Source organism: Artemia franciscana, chromosome 4 (assembly GCF_032884065.1).
Source record: "Artemia franciscana chromosome 4, ASM3288406v1, whole genome shotgun sequence".
Taxonomy (NCBI): Eukaryota; Metazoa; Arthropoda; class Branchiopoda; order Anostraca; family Artemiidae; genus Artemia; species Artemia franciscana.
Window position 1 is genome coordinate 39,656,314 of NC_088866.1, and position 20,438 is coordinate 39,676,751.

The 20,438-nt window shown below is 34.0% G+C and overlaps 2 protein-coding genes across 7 annotated transcripts in view; one reads left to right on the forward strand and one right to left on the reverse strand.

Moving 5' to 3' along the window:
* The window catches only part of LOC136026414 (inhibitor of Bruton tyrosine kinase-like), a 160,345-nt gene that overhangs the window by 87,468 nt on the left and 52,439 nt on the right, over nucleotides 1–20,438 (reverse strand). For all 6 annotated transcript variants that reach the window (XR_010617285.1, XR_010617284.1, XM_065702986.1 and 3 more), the window contains exons 9-12: nucleotides 17,796–17,965; nucleotides 10,705–10,827; nucleotides 8,659–8,870; nucleotides 3,596–4,013 (exon numbers count right to left, since the gene is read on the reverse strand). Coding sequence is in view for 4 of the 6 variants with exons in the window: in XM_065702986.1 (XP_065559058.1) it covers nucleotides 3,596–4,013; nucleotides 8,659–8,870; nucleotides 10,705–10,827; nucleotides 17,796–17,965 (923 nt within the window). In the remaining 2 variants the exon portion in view is untranslated. The remainder of the gene's footprint in view (nucleotides 1–3,595; nucleotides 4,014–8,658; nucleotides 8,871–10,704; nucleotides 10,828–17,795; nucleotides 17,966–20,438) is intronic.
* LOC136026417 (retinol dehydrogenase 11-like) overlaps nucleotides 1–20,438 on the forward strand; it is a 128,201-nt gene that overhangs the window by 27,159 nt on the left and 80,604 nt on the right. The gene's annotated exons all lie outside the window — the stretch shown is intronic.

Genomic DNA, 20,438 nt, shown 5'->3' on the forward strand with positions numbered 1-20,438 from the left:
GAACTAGATACCAAGTGTCCGGTCCCTATTCATCCTGTCGTCATCATGCAAGTACCCCTTATCGCTACGTTACCTTTCATGACAGTTTATCTTACATAACCTTCATCGACGGACGCACAAAAATTTCCCATTCTTCAGTCGATTTCAGTCTGGAATTCTATCCCAGTATATATATATATATATATATATATATATATATATATATATATATATATATATATATATCTATATATATAAAAATAAGTTGTGGATGGATGTGTGGATGGATGTGTCAGGTGACGTCACCTGAAAAAACTGGATCAGGTGACGTCAAAACTGAAAAAACTAAAAAAGGCAAAAACTACAAAAAAAAACTAAAAACTAATAAAAAAAATAAAAAAGCTAAAAAACTAAAAAAACTAAAAAAAGGCAAAAACTACAAAAAAAAACTAAAAAAAAACTGAAAAAACTAAAAAAAGGCAAAAACTACAAAAAAAAACTAAAAACTAATAAAAAAAGTAAAAAAGCTAAAAAACTAAAAAAACTAAAAAAACTAAAAAAAGGTAAAAAACTAAAAAAAATAAAAAATAAAAAAAAACTAAAAAAAAGGAAAAAACTGAAAAATAAGCTAAAATAAAGGTAAAAACCAATAAAAAACTAAAAAAAAAAAGGAAAAAACTAATAAATGACGACACTCAAAGAGAAAAAAAGGCAAAAACTAATAAATGACGACACTCAAAGAGAAAAAAAGGCAAAAACTACAAAAAAAACTAAAAACTAATAAAAAAAATAAAAAAGCTAAAAAACTAAAAAAAACTAAAAAAAGGCAAAAACTACAAAAAAAACTAAAAACTAATAAAAAAGCTAAAAAACTAAAAAAACTAAAAAAAAGGCAAAAACTACAAAAAAACTAAAAACTAATAAAAAAAATAAAAAAGCTAAAAAACTAAAAAAACTAAAAAAACTAAAAAAAGGTAAAAAACTAAAAAAACTAAAAACTAAAAAAAACTAAAAAAGGTAAAAACTAAAAGAACTAAAAAAGAAAAAAATAAATGACGACACTCAAAGAGAAAGCGACCAGGACAAAAGGAATGTTCGATTAGCAATCAACAAAGCACCGGGACACAGGGAGTATAAAAAAAAGAAAAAAAAAGGAAAAAAATAAAGGAGAAAAACAAAACTAAAAAACGAATGTATATACAGACCGGTACACCGGGATACAAATGACGACCGGGACACAGGGAATATAAATGACGACCGGGACACAGGGACACAACTACAACGGGGACACCGGGGGAAACAGGGGGATATAAATGACGACCGGGACAAAAAAACTAAAAAGAAAAAAAAACTAAAAACTAATAAAAAAACTAAAAAATCTAAAAATCTAAATAAGCTAAAAAAGAAAAAAAAAGGAAAAAAATAAAGGAGAAAAACAAAACTAAAAAACGAATGTATATACAGACCGGGACACCGGGATACAAATGACGACCGGGACCCGGGACACAGGGAATATAAATGACGACCGGGACACAGGGACACAACTACAACGGGGACACCGGGGGAAACAGGGGGATGTAAATGACGACCGGGACACCGGGACAGGGAATGGTCGATTAGCAATCACCATCAACAAAGCTCAAGGGCAATCATTAGAATCATGAGGTATAGATCTGAATACAGATTGTTTTCCCATGGACCATTATATGTTGCATGTTCAAGAGTCGGTAAACCTGACAATCTATTTATATGCAAAGACAATGGGACAGCAAAGAATGTTGTATATTCGCAAGTTTTACGTAGTTAAAACCATATATATATATATCTATCTATATTCACAGGTGGGACATAGGGACACAACTACAATGGCGCGTAACTATTATGGCGCGTAACGACTTACGCGCGCGGGGGGGCTTGGGGGGGGCGCGAAGCGCCCCCACCAACTAGGTGTTGGGGTGGCGCGAAGCGCCACCCCAACAGCTAGTATATATATATATATATATATATGGAGAGGCAATGAGAGGGACAATATCTGATAGCTTTTTATCATCATGCTCATGCTGCCCGTCAGGGAAAACTAATTCCCCACTAGGATTACTTAAAAGGGATTATTGTTAGGCGCACTGTCCAAACGCAGACTTCCATGTGAAAATTAGCCTAAAGGAAGTTTCTCTAAGTTAGTTTAAGAGAAGGTAGAATTAATAATAAATAAAAAATGGGAAGGATAACAACTGTAGCTAGCGAGGTATCATCAAGTGAAAATGTCATAAAACCAGAAAGAGGTGTGCAAAGTTGGGGTGGGGCTTTTAAAGGGCCATGGGTCCACTTTCTGAAGAACGCAATCAGATCAATGGAAAATCTGCGCGTCACCCTCATTTTTAAAAGGTCATAACATATCCATCTTGCTACTAAAATGCATATATGAGGCATATGCTTTTAGCATAATATAAGGCTCTTGTCACTGGGGCTGCATTTATTACATCCCCTGGAAGAAATATTTTTGGACATTTGATCCATACTCTTCTGGGCTGCACTAAGGGCACACGAACATAAAAGAAATGACAGGTTGCCCTCCAATTGGTTTCAGTATTTAAAAGGCCATTAGAGCCACTAGAGATGAAATGAGTCTTTTCTAAACTATCTAAAACCATCGTTCTATATAATGATCTCTAGAAAAACAAACAATAGGCTACATGGGATTCACATCAGTCTTTACTAAGTCAGTGCATTTGCGTTAACTCTGGCAACTGCTGGATTGTACTGAAATTTTGCAGGAAACCACCTGAAGTTTATAAACTTCAGGAATATAGACCCAGGCGGTAGGAACAGAAATCACAAAGAGTTTAGCGTACAAACCTCATGCCCATCTTGTGACATGTTTAAAATGATGTATAGCATTTTATTACTTTTTACCATAATAACTTTAAAACTGAAATTAGCTTTGTCGGTAGCCGAGGGTATCCTTCAAGTAGATTTTGAGGAACTACAGTGTTAGTAAGCTATGCATTGAACTAGTATTCAATCGGTTATTTGTTAACTTTGTTTGAAACCCAAACAAAACAGTAAAAGACTGGACGTCAGTGGAACAGCCCTTGAAAAATAGAACACTCGGACTCCAGTCTTCGCAAATAACAGGATTGGGTTCACGAATATAGACCAAAGTAATCTCCTTCGCGAGCTCAGACCTTTGGCTCCTGCAAATGTAGCCTGAAGCTGTTCATTTATACTAGCTAAGATCGGCCGTTGTATTTCCTGAAATTGAGAGAGAAGGATAGAGGGAGAGGAAAAGGAGAGAGAGATGAGTAAGAGAGAGAGAGAGATATAGAGAAAGAGAGAGAAGGAGAGAAATATAGTGTGTGAGAGAGAGAGGCATCATGGCTATTTCTTTCTTTGAAAACCCAACTACAAAAAGTGGACTACATGATTGTTGAAGCTGCTTAGTACCTTTCAGCTCTATAAAATTTGGGACATTAAATGACCGATTCAAAGTCAAATTTTATAACGTATAGGGTACAGTTTAGCAGGAAATCTTTATATAATAATATGATTAGTGGACACTGGCTATCAACGGGAAAACATTGTTTCTTGTCATAACAGTGTTTATTATGGTACTTACTTCAATCCATCCCAATCCAAACATGCTTCTAAAATAGTCAAGCCTGGCTGCTAATACGCATCTGTGAGCCTCAAGTTCTTTACCTTCTTCACTTACTAATATGACATCACATAACTCTTTGGACTTCTTCCGCGAAAATTTTACTGCTTCAAAATTTAAATTCTTTTGCCTTTCATTCTTCAGCCTAACAACAGAGCCTGTGATAATTATTTCATCAAGGAATTTAAGCAGTTTTTGCAACCTGAACCGCTTGGCCACTTCCCTGTGTGGGAGCAGAATGTCATCTTTTTCTATTTTCGCCTCTGTATGAGCCAGAAGCTTACTTTTCTTCTTCTTCGATTTCTTCTCTGAAGTAACACTAAACGTCGAGCACTGGGAGTTGAGAGATTCAATGTTTGGTTTACCAGAAGGCACATAGCTAAAAAAAAAAGAAAAAGTATAAAGAAAACCACTTGAAAGCTATTAATTAAATTGCTGATTTGTTGTCAATTGCGGTTTAATTGATAATGATTTTCTGTCAAAGTCTAACACCAAATTTTATTCGAGAAAAGGGTAGCGCTTAAATCTTCACAAGCTATTTACCATTTCTTTCCATTCACTACGGTCGATAGCTCGGACCACAGACCCTCGCAAATCGTCGTCCCGATAGTCAAGTGAGCAGCGATTTTCTTTCCCAGTGAAGTTTCAGTTGATCTTGTTGATTACAACCATTTACATGGTTTCTAGATTGTTTTCTGAAAGTTCCAAGCTTCTGTATTGATTAGTTTAGCTGCTTACTCAATTAAAAAGATAAAAAAAGGAACAAACTTTATATTATTTAACTTACTTCCAAGGCCGTATCCAGGGGGAGGGTGTTAGGGAGTTTGAGCCCCCCTCAAAATTTCTGATTTATAAAAATGGAAAAAAACAGTTTAAATAAATTTTTGATTCGTAAAAAAAATTAACCCCGAAAAAATAGCCCCAAAACTGATTTTTGATTCTGGCCTTGTAAATGGATCACGGTTCACTCGCTTGGTGGTTAGGCCTTCGGTACTCATAAATTTACCCTGTTTTGCTCCAGTTTTCAGCCATACTGAACCGTCGTTCCATATCAAGTTAACTCAAGGAATCCTCAAGTTAACTCCATAACAAGGAATTTTCTGATTCTCGTAGTTTAAGATCATTTTCACGGTTCCAAGATTATTAAAAAAAATCACTTTCTTAGCTTGAATAGTTTAGCTATTTATTCAGAGCACGGAAAGACAAAAGGTGACAAGCCTTAAGATGGCGAAGTTACATGATTTGGGAAATGACAGTCATTTTTAGCCCATTCATAAAGAACCTGTGTAATTCTAGCTTATTCACACGTTAATGAATTCATGAAGCATGTTATCATAAAAACAAGAAGTATCGTAAATAAAAGATACTTAGTTTGTAGATTAGCGATTATCAAAAACCATGTCCAAGCTCTGAACATGAAGATGTAAAACAAATTTGGAATTCCTGTTTGAAGTACCCAAAGTTATGGGTAAATAAGTACCCAAGTAATACAAATTAAAGAGTGAAAATACTTAAAATTAGCTTCATTTTTTTTTACTCTGAAAACTATTAAACTAATTTAATTCACTAATGATCTGCTGGAAACTTTTATACAAATAGTGTGAGTTTTTTTTCATCAGTCTAGCTGTCACTGACAACACTGTTTCAATATGCGCATGAATGTTGTTACCCAGACAAAAAAGGTAAGATCTATGTCTGAATGTCTATCACATGCCCAGATGGACTAAATTCGCACTTTCGAGCAAAAAAGCAAACATAATAAGGTGAGTCAGGAAAACAAATATGTAAAAAAGGTAAATAAAACTGAAAAAATATCCAAAACAATTAAAATACTAAGGATTAAAAGAGAACAAACCGAATAAAAAACAAGGACAAAGTTAGTATTCTGATTAACAAATGAAAGAAGACAATTAAGTTTAAGCAAGAGCTAAGAGCTTCTCATATGGCACTTCTGACGAGGTCGGAAGAGCCAAGAGCTCATATAGTATGAGCTCTAGTAAAATTCTAAGAATCAATATATTGCTTTAAAAGGAAAATCAGAGGCTTAATGCTGGTCGGGATTTAAAATAACAGCTCTGAGTCACGAGGTCCTTCTAAAAATATCAAAATTCATTAAGATCCGATCACCCACTCGTAAGTTAAAATACTCAATTTTTCCTCTCCCTTCAGCCCCCCAGGTGGTCGAATCGGGGAAAACGACTTTATCAAGTCAATTTGTACATCTCCCGGACACGCCTACCAATTTTCGTCGTCTTAGCACGTCCAGAAGCACCAAACTTGCCAAAGCACTGAACCCCATCACCTAACTCCCCCAAAGAGAGCGGATCCAGTCCGGTTACGTCAATCACGTATCTACGACATTTATAAGCGTTTCCCAAGATTTCCGGTTGCTCCCTCCAACTCCCTCCAATGTCAACAGAACTAGTCAGGATTCGAAATAAGAGCTCTGAGAGTTCCTTCTAAATATCAAATTTCATTAAGATCCGGTCACCCGTTCTTAAGTTAAAAATATCTCAATTTTTCTAATTTTTTCAAATTAACAACCCCCAGCTCTCCCAAAGAGAACGGATCCGTACCAATTATGTCAATATCGTATCTGTAGCTTGTGCTTATTCTCCCCATCAAGTTTCATCCAGATGTCTCCACTCTAAACGTTTTCCAAGATTTCTGTTTCCCCTCTCCGACCCCCTATGTTCCCGGATCCAATTCGAATTGAAAATAGAGCATCTGAGACACTAGATTCTTCTATATATCAAGTTTCATTAAGGTCCGATTACCCATTCGTAAGATACCTCGATTTTCACGTTTTCCAAGAATTCCGGCTTCCCCCTCCAACTCCCTTCAATGTCACCGGATCTGGTCGGGATTTAAAATGAGAGTTCTAAAGTACAAGATCCTTCTAGATATCAAGTTTCAGTAAGATCTGATCACCCGTTTGTAAGTTACAAATACCTCATTTTTTCTAATTTTTCCAAATTACCCTCCCCCCCCCCCAACTCTACCAAAGAGAGCGGATCCAGTCCGGTTATCTCAGTCACCTAACTTGGGCTTGTGCTTATTCTTTCCACCCAGTTTCATCCTGATCTCTCCACTTTAAGCGTTTTCCAAGATTTCCGGTCCCCCCCCCTAATGACACTGAATCCGGTCGGGATTTAAATAAGATATCTGAATTTCGAGGTCCTTCTAAATATGAAATTTCATTAAAATGCGATCACTCTTTCGTAAGTTAAAAATACCTCATATTTTCTAATTTTTTAGAATTAACCCTCCCCCCCCTCAACTCTCCCAAAGAGAGCAGAACCGTTCCGGTTATGTCAATCCCGTATCTAGGACTTGTGCATATTTTTCCCACGAAGTTTCATCCCGATCCCTCGACTCTAAGCATTTTCCAAGATTTTAGGTTTATCCCCCCCCCCAACTTCCCCTTCACCGGACCCAGTCGGGATTTAATATAAGAGCTCTGAGACATGATATCCTTCCAAACGTCAAATTTCATTAAGATCCGATCACTAATTCGTAAGTTAAAAATACCCCATTTTTCTAATTTTTCAGAATTAACCCTCCCCCTCTTAACTCCCCCAAAGAGATCGGATCCGTTTCGGTTATGTCAATCACGTATCTAGGACTTGTGCTTATTTTCCCCACCAAGTTTCATCCCGATCCCTCCACTCTAAGCGTTTTCCAAGATTTTATGTCCCCACCTCAATTCCCTCCCAATGTCACCAGATCCATTCGGGATTTAAAATAAGAGCTCTGAGACACGATATCCTTCCAAACTTCAAATTTCATTAACATCTGATCACCCCTTCGTAAGTTAAAAATACCTCATTTTTTCTAATTTTTCAGCGTTAATTTTTTCTAATTAATAAGGTATCCCATTTCAAGTCCCTTGAGATGGTGACACCCAATAATTTCAAAGTACTAACTGACATTTCAGGGGGGATTGGGCTGGTGAAAAAAGGGGGAGTCTCAAGGAAATTAATTTTTTAAGATTGTTAACTTTAAAAGGTTGATTATCATTATAGTAACGGCTTTATTTTATATTTGCTCATTCGTCAAACAAAAACAGCTACATTTGACGATTTTTCATCGTATTTGTCTGATAATTTCTATATTTTAAAAGCTTTTAACTTTTTTCTCTTGCGTATAGATAATTTTTGACAAAATTTTTATCTATCTTAATATTTCCGAAAATTTGGTTTATATACGGTCAAATATATTCATCCTGCCAAAAAGGCTCTTTTACGTAAGATATTAATTCTGTTCATTCGATATGAGCTGTACATTTCTAATAAAAAACAGTTATTAGCCATTATAAACATTAGCATAATTTGCATTTTCACTGTTTTAGAACTATTCTGCATAACTTTCATGTTTCTAGCTAAAATGGAAGGATGTTTAACTGCAAATTAATGGAAAGAGAGACAGATAAATAAACCGACACATTGTTTTATATGTGCAAACACACAAGACCAGTGATTCCCAAAGTTGACTGGGCTCCGACCCATAAAACAAAAATTTCCAATCTTGGGACCCACCTTTTTGCTATCTTGGAGATTGGATTTGGCATTAATATTGGTAATGCTCGGATTCCATAGTGGCGAGTAGTGGAACTTATTTCTTATGTGTTTTTTTTTTTTTTTAATTAAAACTTTCCAGATGAAAATGAGAAACTGTTAAAATAAGAAACACAACTTAAATAATTTCTTTATTACTTACGTAACTACACCTGCAAGTTTTTTTTTTTTTTTTTTTTTGTACAGTTGTTTCAATGGGAAGAACGTTTTTTTTCCAATTTTTCTCATTACAGTTTCAGCATCAGTTTCAAACTTTAGTTACTTCTAATCGCAGTGAGTTTGATATATCCAATCTATTTCTGTACTTAGTTTAAATGTAAACCATAGCCGAAAATCTAGAAAAAGAGCGAGCCTCTATTCGCTGGGTCTTTATGAATAATTTAAAAAGATAAACAAATGGACACTTGGTTATACATACACAATAGATGATACAAACGAAGGTCTTACTTTAAAGCTGTCTCAGGAACGAGAAGTTGGCAAATTCCCGTGTATATAAAGCGTAGGATTTGCTCAAAAACTTCCGGCTGAATATCATCGATCCTACAAACAATTGTATTTGTAATACTGTCGACTTCCCCGTTTTCTAGGGTGTATTTCAACAAATACTCAGCACGGTTGCCAATAATGAATTTGTGAGCAGCAAATTGGCTGTAACCAACCTAAAAAAGAATATAAATATCAGTAATATCAATATTTTGGCCTTTGGCTCTAGTCTTGCAATTCTTTTGAGAATATATTTCATTGAAAGGCTGTTTCATAATAATTGTTCCTATTGATAAAAAAGTGATATTATATCATCAATGGCAAATAATCTCCTAGACCACACTGTTTTCCATGCCCAGAACTTGGGAGAAAAAACAAGCATAATTTAAATAAAACAGTTGAAAAAAAAAACAGTGAAATAAAACTATCGATAATCTGGATCTAATTTTGCTTTTACTATGTCAATTTTTCATTAGACACAAGAAAAACATTACTAGCTGATGAATACGGAACACTATTTTGTATAAACTATACAAAGAAAGAAGGCTGGGCGAAATGATTGCAACCTGTCCCCTATACTTGACCTGTAAAATGTGGTGATTGGTCTTCGGATACCATTCCCAACCTAACTGGTCAATTGTTCCAATCAGTGGAAAACGTCATATCTGATGATGTGATATATATAACACATATAGTATCCAATCATTCTCGATGGATTGAGCCTTTCACGTCTCTGCTCAATGTAACCTCAATATCCTCAATTTTCCGGACGTCTCCTTGAAGTCCGTCTCCCCAGGGTTGCAACTTCTAGTAATTTATCACTACTGTTAATTTTTATTTTACTTGCCCAGTGCTTTTGTTTTTCCTAGTGATTTTCAGTGATTTTTAATAGCTGCTGTTCTCGTCTTAAGTTTGTACACATCAAAGGATTTTATTTTAAGTCTCGCAACTTTTTCCTTCAAGTTTTTACATGTAAACTTTCTTAATAAGGTGTCCTAGTTCTTTTAGTTCATCCGTAGGTCAAGATTATTTAGCCAGGTTGAAAGAGACAAAAGAGCATACGATAATAATATCATCATTTCTAGTCAACCCGGGTTCACCTGATCTCAAAGCTCAAAAAGCTCTTGATTTGGACTACGGAGCTAGCATGTCACTGAAATAAGAGCACACTACGCCCAATAAGATCCATGTTTTTGTTTATCGCCCAGTTGGGCGACAATACCATTTACTCATAGGGGTATTACTATCAGTAACTAGCACGTGTTCTTTTGGTCTATATGGACAATTCATCCTAACTCCTTACGAAAAAAGTCTTAGGTTTTTACTAAAGGCCAAAAAATAGAAAATTGTGCCCTTTGTGCTATCGTCAAGAAGAAAGCTTAAAAAATAACGGCCCTGCACCTCACTCATCTGACCAAACAACCCTAGATCCTTATGTAGTGGAAGAATGTAACCTGCCGTGGAAAAACTGACAAAACAAACCCGTCCTACGAGATATCCCGGCTAGCCTAATCAAATAGGACCTTGCAAAAGTGGCTTCAAATACTGTCCGCACCAGCACGAACTCTAAGTGCAATTGTCTACCATTCTGTTTCAAAAAATATTAGTTTTGGCCGAAAAAAAAAAAAACCGGAAAATGCTGAGTGAGACCTAAAATAGCCATTCGACCTGTCATGGTAAAAAAAAAAAAACAGAAATGATGGTCTAGAGCCCCCTATCCCACATCCTGAAAAATAAAAAAAGTTCTAGCAAAATCCTGAAACGAAAATTTTTAGCATGGATAGCACAAATGTAGCGACTGTCTTCTTTTCTTTTTTCTTCAAATTGGGATTATTTGGGCTTAAGAACCTACTGTTTATGAGAAATAAGTACAAAAAATAACACGAACTAACAAAATAAGCAAACTCGTATAGCAATAGGGTTGACCCTATTTTGTGAAAATAGCATTTAACTAACTATTCGTAAAAAAAAATACGTTGTCATGTTTATATATATACGAGATATTCTTACTTCGTAAATAATGTCATGCAGAAAGTCACCACAAAAAGATTCTTCAAAGAAAGCGCACATCTGTTCCCTCATTGTTGATGATGACACTTGAGGTGCCTTTAGCAAATCCGCACTTGGGTGATTCTGTAACATAAAAGACAAATTATTTTATAAGAAACGATTAAACTACCTCAAAAATCTGGGAAGAAGGGGAAGTATAGCAAGTAAATTTAGGAATCATTGAAAAGTATTTCGTTGGATTTGTCATAATTTTGGTTCCACACAGGAAGCGGTGCCCTATGACGGAAAAGCACCCTGAAAAACAGCTAGACAGATACTCGAAAAAGGCAATTAGCTATAGAATGACGGAAAAGTGAATCTGTTTAGTTTTGAACTGCTCAGAATTTAGGATTAATTAATAAGTTTAAGGGTCTGATTTGTTGGTTTTAAGTGAAGGAGGACATAGTTATGGCTATTTATTTTGGGTCTTAAAGATGTTGGCACGACTGATGGGGAGGAGGTGGGATTTAAAAAAAGGAAGAAAAAAGAAATCTCCGGAAAAGAAATCTTGATTTAGCAGTAAAAGGATTCGAATCATCGGCAAATTCTTCAATCATCCTGGTAAGAATAAAACCCAACCATTAGGGTACGTATATCATTAATTTATTTTCGTCGCATAACATTAACATAACATGATATTGCGTCAAATAGTCTTCGATGTGCTGAAGTGTTTGATGTCCATCTCAAAGCCTGTCTTGTATCTCTTGTGAAGAAAAAAAAGCCTTGACAAAAGGCACCAGCGGGTAAACATCCCCTAGAGGATCCTCAGGTCTGTGAAATACGATAAAGAGTGGTTGGAAGTGGATATTATGATACTGTTAAGCGGCAGGAAAGAATTCTCTAAATAAGTATAGCTACAATCTATTAAAGGTTAATTTTTAATTTGCATGTTGTTTATATTGTTGAAATGTTCATATAACTGTAAATAGTTTTTAATACATTTTTCTTAACACGACTGTGTGGTTCTTTATCTGATTATTAGCAAATCATATAAAGTTATAAGCTTAACTTCGTTTAAAATATGCCATAAGGAATTAACTAATGTCAGAATATGAATAATATTGACATATATCATAAACTTACATATACTTATATATATATATATATACTAGCTGTTGGGGTGGCGCTTCGCGCCACCCCAACACCTAGTTGGTGGGGGCGCTTCGCGCCCCCCCCAAGCCCCCCCGCGCGCGTAAGTCGTTACGCGCCATAATAGTTACGCGCCATTGTAGTTGTGTCCCTATGTCCCACCTGTGAATATAGATAGATATATATATATGGTTTTAACTACGTAAAACTTGCGAATATACAACATTCTTTGCTGTCCCATTGTCTTTGCATATAAATAGATTGTCAGGTTTACCGACTCTTGAACATGCAACATATAATGGTCCATGGGAAAACAATCTGTATTCAGATCTATACCTCATGATTCTAATGATTGCCCTTGAGCTTTGTTGATGGTGATTGCTAATCGACCATTCCCTGTCCCGGTGTCCCGGTCGTCATTTACATCCCCCTGTTTCCCCCGGTGTCCCCGTTGTAGTTGTGTCCCTGTGTCCCGGTCGTCATTTATATTCCCTGTGTCCCGGGTCCCGGTCCTCATTTGTATCCCGGTGTCCCGGTCTGTATATACATTCGTTTTTTAGTTTTGTTTTTCTCCTTTATTTTTTTCCTTTTTTTTTCTTTTTTAGCTTATTTAGATTTTTAGATTTTTTAGTTTTTTTATTAGTTTTTAGTTTTTTTTTCTTTTTAGTTTTTTTGTCCCGGTCGTCATTTATATCCCCCTGTTTCCCCCGGTGTCCCCGTTGTAGTTGTGTCCCTGTGTCCCGGTCGTCATTTATATTCCCTGTGTCCCGGTCGTCATTTGTATCCCGGTGTACCGGAGTTTTGTCCCTGTGTCCCGGTCGTCATTTATATTCCCTGTGTCCCGGGTCCCGGTCGTCATTTGTATCCCGGTGTCCCGGTCTGTATATACATTCGTTTTTTAGTTTTGTTTTTCTCCTTTATTTTTTTCCTTTTTTTTTCTTTTTTAGCTTATTTAGATTTTTAGATTTTTTAGTTTTTTTATTAGTTTTTAGTTTTTTTTTCTTTTTAGTTTTTTTGTCCCGGTCGTCATTTATATCCCCCTGTTTCCCCCGGGTCGTCATTTATACTCCCTGTGTCCCGGTGCTTTGTTGATTGCTAATCGAACATTCCTTTTGTCCTGGTTGCTTTCTCTTTGAGTGTCGTCATTTATTTTTTTCTTTTTTAGTTCTTTTAGTTTTTACCTTTTTTAGTTTTTTTTAGTTTTTAGTTTTTTTAGTTTTTTACCTTTTTTTAGTTTTTTTAGTTTTTTTTAGTTTTTTAGCTTTTTTATTTTTTTTATTAGTTTTTAGTTTTTTTGTAGTTTTTGCCTTTTTTTTAGTTTTTTTAGTTTTTTAGCTTTTTTATTAGTTTTTAGTTTTTTTTGTAGTTTTTGCCTTTTTTTAGTTTTTTTAGTTTTTTAGCTTTTTTATTTTTTTTATTAGTTTTTAGTTTTTTTTGTAGTTTTTGCCTTTTTTTTCTCTTTGAGTGTCGTCATTTATTAGTTTTTTCCTTTTTTTTTTTTAGTTTTTTATTGGTTTTTACCTTTATTTTAGCTTATTTTTCAGTTTTTTCCTTTTTTTTAGTTTTTTTTATTTTTTATTTTTTTTAGTTTTTTACCTTTTTTTAGTTTTTTTAGTTTTTTAGCTTTTTTACTTTTTTTATTAGTTTTTAGTTTTTTTTGTAGTTTTTGCCTTTTTTTAGTTTTTTCAGTTTTTTTTTAGTTTTTTATTGGTTTTTACCTTTATAGTTTTTTTAGTTTTTTAGCTTTTTTATTTTTTTTATTAGTTTTTAGTTTTTTTTGTAGTTTTTGCCTTTTTTTAGTTTTTTCAGTTTTGACGTCACCTGATCCAGTTTTTTCAGGTGACGTCACCTGACACATCCATCCATCCATCCACAGACAACTTATTTTTATATATATAGATATATATATATATATATATATATATATATATATATATATATATATATATATATATATATATATATATATATATATATATATATACTTATACTTATAGATATACTTATAGTTATAAATACTTAAACTATATACATATACTTATATATGTATATATGTTATATGTGTTATATATGTATATTATATATTCAAAGATACATATCTTTGAAAGTTAGTAAGTGTAAAAGTCGTTGTTTTCTTTGCCAAAATCATTTTGTCCCACGGACTTCTGTTAAAAGTACATTGTATAATAAAAATTTTGCATGCAAGTTACGTGGTAATGTTAATTGTAGAACAACCTATGTAATTTACCTATTAGAATGTAATAAATGCTGCCTACAATATGTGGGGGAAACAACTAATAATATATATAAAAGATTTTCTGGACATAAGACAACAGTTAATAATGAAAAAACTAATAACTATCTAGTTCAACATTGTAATAATGGTAAATGTTCCATATCAGATATAACTGTCACAATTTTAGAAAATTTAGAATTAGAAAATTTAAATAAAGAAGAGAAGAATAATAGACTACGTAAACAGGAGGATTTCTGGATCCATACTCTTGGTACAGCTTATACTTTTGGGCTAAATGATCGTGTAGCAAAATATGGTGACATGTCTCATGTTGTTGTTAAATGTATTGATGGTTTTATGGACCATCCTTCTTTTACTTGTCCTACTAAACGTAAAAAACGATCGAGAGGACATAGGAAAAATAATAGAAAAAATGAATTAAATGTACATATGCTTTCTATAGATCTATGCCAGCTACTTGAATCTAGGGGTATGATTTCTGTAATAAAATGTCTAAATAATTTATCCAAGAGGAATTTAATCAAACTTTTCTGGATTGTTAAGAATAATACAGCTCTTGATTATAATTTTAAAGTAATATGTGATACAATTTGCATTCTAACTAAAACGAAATTTATTTCAAAAAAGAAAAAGTTCGATAAGATTAGTAATAAGGATAACAGATTATATTTACCTATTAATTTTACTTGTAAGCAGATTGAACATATTAATTTACCAGAAATTTTAAATCAGCGGCATGTGAAACAGGCCCTTCCTAGTAATTTGAATTATAATGATAGTCCAGTTTTAACTTATAAATTTTCAAAAACTATTGGGCAAATTATTTTTAATTATAATTTAATACTAAAAAAACTAGATAGTGATATAAATTGGAAACCGGTTTGTAATTGTAAGCAACTTGGCCCATTTGTAAATCCTACTTACAAACATGTTATAACAGGGGACTTGTCAATAATAAAGCAAGATGATCTTCAAATTATAATGAATAAAGGGGCAAATTTCCGTCTTTCTCATCATCTGAAACCATCGAGTGTTCTTGATGGCTTGGAAAATGATTTTGATTTATTTATTGATAAGTGGTGTAAGAAAGAGAATAAAAATAAAGAGAGTTTTCAAAGTTGGAAGAATTTAATTATTAGTAGAGTAAGAAATAAAATATATTCTAACTTAAAAAATAGTAACACTAAATCATTATTTTATAATGCGAAGATTAAACAAGCAATTGCTAATCTAAAGAATGAATTTGTAATTGTGCCAGTGGATAAAGCTAATAATAATTTTGCCATAATTTGTCAGAAGCTGTATTGTGATATCTTAAAAAGGGAGTTATGCACAACTAATGTTTATGAAAAGGTAAATATAGAGGATGAGAATTTAATTGAAAAGACTGAAGAAATACTTTTTAAAAATTTTAATATTAAAATAAATGAAAATGATAAAAAGTTCCCTTTCCTATATTGGACTGTAAAATTTCATAAGAATCCCCCTAAACCACGGTTTATTGCTGGAGCAGCTAAATGTCCAACCCGCATTGCTGCTACTGACCTCTCTTTAATTTTAAAGGAAATTGTAAATAAACTTAAAACCTATTGTTCTGGTATTAAAAAATTTTCGAATTTTAATCCATATTGGAGTGTTAATAATTCACTGCAGGTGATAGATTCTTTAACAATGGTTTCAGCTAAAAGAATTGAGTCTTTCGATTTTGCGACAATGTATACTAATTTATCACTCAATTTAGTGTTTGATAATTTAAAAACTGTTATAAAGAAATCTTTCCTCTTATCTAGTAAAAGGTTCTTGAAAATAGACAGTTATAATAAAAAAGCCATATGGACAAACTGCTTTAATACTACAGTTAACTTGAGATGTTACAGCTTGGATATGATTTTTGAGTTATTGGAATTTGTTTTATACAATACTTATATAAGATTTGGGGGTGATTTGTACAAGCAAATTATGGGAATTCCCATGGGGGGGAATGCCAGCCCATTTATAGCTGACTTGTTTTTAAGTCAACTAGAATATAAATATATGATGGATAAGAATAATCCAATTAATTTAAAACATGCTTTGTCAAATAATAAAAGATATTTAGATGATATTTTGGTCTTAAATTGTAAGGATTTCATTGATGTTTCTAAAAATATATATCCATCAGAGCTTATTCTTGAGCCTAGTCATGGCGCTGGTCATGAAGATCATTTCTTAGATTTAAATATTAATATTTGTGATAATAATAAATTAAGTTTTAAAATGTATAATAAAACGGATGATTTTGATTTTGAAGTGATTAGTTTTCCATTCCCTGAAAGTAATATACACTCAAATATCACATATTCAGCGTTTTTCTCACAGTTACTTCGTTATGCAGGGATTTGTAGTAATTATATTGATTTTAAAAATAGATGTAAAATCTTAAGCCAAAAATTGATATCAAGAGGTTTTTCTGCAAATAAATTAACTTGGCAATTTAAAAAATTTAGTTTTCATTATAACGAACTTTTAAATAAATATCAAAAGAATTATCTAGAAATACTTAAAGAAATTTTCAACTAATTTCGGAGGTTCGAGAAATGTTGTCACAGCGCCATTTATTTTGAATTGTGTTTCTAATTGAGTTGATTTTCTTAAAAATTAGCCACATGGTAAAGATGAATTCTATAATTGTTTAGTTCATTCAGGTTTTTTGCAATGTGTTAATATTTGTGATTTAGTAAAATTTATAATATTTAGTTTACCTATTGTTGCTAAAGGGAGGGATATATTAACAGGATAAGCTTGTTTTGGTTTTGCTTGGTTGTTTTACATTTGCTGTTTTTTTTTTTTTTTTTTTCATAGGCATGTATTTTGGGGGTGATACCTGACGCGGGGATGCCATGGATATTCTGTGGTAGCCACAACACTGTGCTGGGTAGAGAATTTAGAGTGGCGAAACCCTATATAGGCCAGTGTATTCTCCTGATGAGCCCTTATGTTGGGTGTTGCCTCTGAATTATTTGTCTGTATTATTTTTTCTATTGTTTGGTAAATGACGACTTATACTTATTGACGACATGACTGCCTGTCCATGGATTATTCTTTATGGTTGATTGTGTGTGGCTATGCTGTTTGACCTATGTGATTGTATGGATGAGTAGGGTTAAGGCCTCATTCAAGTGCTGGTCTATATTAATCACTAATTTAGGAAAACAGTCTTCCTTTTCTCCTTCTGTCTCTCTTTTTTTTTCTTTTTTTTTGTGTTTGTGCTGTTGCATTGGTGATTTCTCTTTTCATGATATACTTAAATATGTATATAATCATATACTTCAGAACAAGACCCGAGGCCCAACCCAGTCGGATCTGTATCTTTTAGAATTAAGCCTACAAAGTCAATTCCCTTTATCTTCCCAACAACAACAAAAAATATATATATTTCAAAGCATTTTTTTCCATAACTTTCTACAAACGTTTATGAAAAATGCGGCTCTTTCTATAAAAAAAAAAACAATGATTTCTGACATAATCCACAATCATTCACCCAATCCGCCATTAAATCCTAAATATATATATATTTCAAAAGCACTTTTTTCCAAAACTTTCTACAAACGCTTATGAAAAATGCGGCTCTTTCTATAAAAAAAAACAAAAAAACAACGATTTCTGACATAACCCACAATCATTTACCCAATCCGTCATTAAATCCTCTTAACAAGAAACAGTTTACCTGTATCACACAGAAATTTGTTCCCTTAATATCACAGGCAACAGCCACAGCACGATGAACATTCGGGATGCGCTTGAGTTTTATGTGATCACAGTTGTTTCTATCACAGCCATCACTTATTGAAGTAGACGAAGCATTTTTTGTGAATGTTCGACCACCTTGAGTTTGAGCTAAAATACATAAAAGCAAATACACACACTGAAAGTTTTGGCTAAAGTTATTTTTTCGAAGATTACAGAAATAGGATGATTGCAATTTTTTAAGCGTATTTTCCCAATACAAGAAACAATAAATTAAGCACAAAATAGAAACAAATCCAAAAAAAGAAAAAGTTTTAATAAGAAATTACTTTGCTAGTATTGGATCAAACGTAGCTGAATGCTCTTGTTTTGTTACATCATTGCTTAATCAGTGACAGCGCAGTAGCACTGCTGAAATAAAGAACCTTGCATCTTCTAGGCGTTGTCTACTTAGTTATTTGTTTGTTTTTCTTTTCTCCGACCACATTGTACGCATTGGCTAGTCTTAGAAACTTCAAAAAGGGCTCAATCGCTTGGAAACTGAAAGCTTTAGCGTCCATTTTAAAAATCCAGATGATTGGAGGGTGATCAGCCCCCTTCTCATGCCCTTTTTCTGCTAATCGTGCCTCCCGTTAAGCATAAGACATCTGAATAAATTGCGTTGGCCATTTATTCCGAGCTAACGAAAGGTCCTATAAACACAACTCCAGGGATGACATAAGGCCCAGAGCTATTTTGGTATAAAGACTTTAAATTACGCAAATTGCCAATTGTTATGGTTTTCATATCAGAAAAGCAGGACATGTTTCATCTTGCGTGTCCAGTGGGTCAAAACTTTTTGTGGATCGTAGTTTGTTTAAAAACACTCACACAGTTTGTTCTGTGCGGGGAGGAGAGGGATGTAGGGGGCTTGAAGGCCCCTAGCCCTTTTTAGCACTTGAAACTTCTAAACCGGAGTCCTTTTGCCAAAAAAAAGCTAAAGCACCAAAAAATTAGGACAGGTCCCTCCAAAATATGCACATAACGTAAAGATAACAAAGATGAACATAACAAAAGGGAAAAACATTTTTTTTTCTGATTGGCTAAAAACCTGTAATCTTAAGTCGTTTGGCTAAGAGAACCCCAATGCCGAAAAAAAAATTTAGAAAAACATATTCACCCAAAACGAGGCCCGACAAAAGGCCAGAAAAGGGCTCAGAAAATTCTTCCCCTGGCCACTTTGTATGGAAGGAGCAGCCGTAGAAACTTAAGAAGGCGCTCATTTGCATGGAAACAGAAAGATCTAGTGGTATTCTTAAGATCCAAACTTATTGAAGGGAGGCAGCCTCTCTCCTCTTCGAGATAGCCATTTTATTCAGAAACAGCGAGGGGTCTAATAATTATGCCTTCTAGGTCAACATAAGCCCGCAATCCTAGAATAATCTTCCTAAAATTATGTAAATTACCTATTGTTCACAGGTAGGTTTTAGCAGAAAAGGCAGCCATATTTGATATTGGTTGTCCGATCAGCAAGGTCTTAGGGATCATTTGCTAAGCCATGTTTCCCAGAGTTGTCGAGGGTATACCTCGGAAATAACACGCGTACCCGAGTAAATCCAAAAACGCTATGCACACCAAGGTCTTCAAATTACCACCAATATCTTAGAAATGACCTGGGGGATCGAATTAAAATTTTCAGGCAGTGTTGGAGAATAAAGTGGGACGGGCAGGAGATTTTGTTTTTTGTTTTGAGGTAGATGGGCTAAATATGTTTTATTTCTAATCCACATAAACGTTTTTACAGTATAAGCGAAAATAGGAATTATAACCCAATCAAGTCTAAATAGCAAGGTAAATAAAAAGTTGTGGTAAATAGAACAAGGTAAATAAAAAACTATGTGGCACCAGGTTATCAAAATAACACATCTGTAGTCTCTCGGAAATGGATTGGGATACCAAGTTTAAACTTGCCATGAGTGTTAGGGAGGCTATGTGTACTTTTTTTCACTTAGGGGGAGGGATTTCTACTAAGCCACTTAAGCGTTTTTGCACTATAAGCCCCCCAGGGGCCCAATGTCCTATTGACAGTTAGTGATAGTGAGGTAAAGTTAGATCAAAAGACACTATATGTTGCCAGGTGATTAAAACGGTCTGTCTGTCATCTCAACTTGAAGAGGAAGGGAAGAATTCTAAAAATTTTGATCTTTAATCTGTTTAAAATATAATCCGTTTGACATTGTATGACCCTGTTAGACTAGAGTATATTCCCAGTGAAACAGTGATGCAGATCGAAAGAAACAAGGCGTGCCCAGGTTGTCAGTATAGCATATTTGCATATTCTTAGGAACATCTTCGGGAATTGAGTTGAGAATTTCAATGGGTACTGGGTGGCCAAGTGGACCTCGAATCAGACTTAGAGGAAGAAGCAAAGATAAATCTGCAAGGGGATTTCATATTTGCGTTTGGAGGGAAGGGATGTGGGAGCCGATAAATGTGTCTCACTAATTCACCTAAAAGTTTCGGTACTATTAGCTCTAGTAAAACCCAGAATCTATTCGCGGTGAAGTAATAAGGTAAATGAAAAGACGATATATACAACCAGTCCCTCAAAATAGCATATTTGTAGTTTTTCGGGAACAACAAG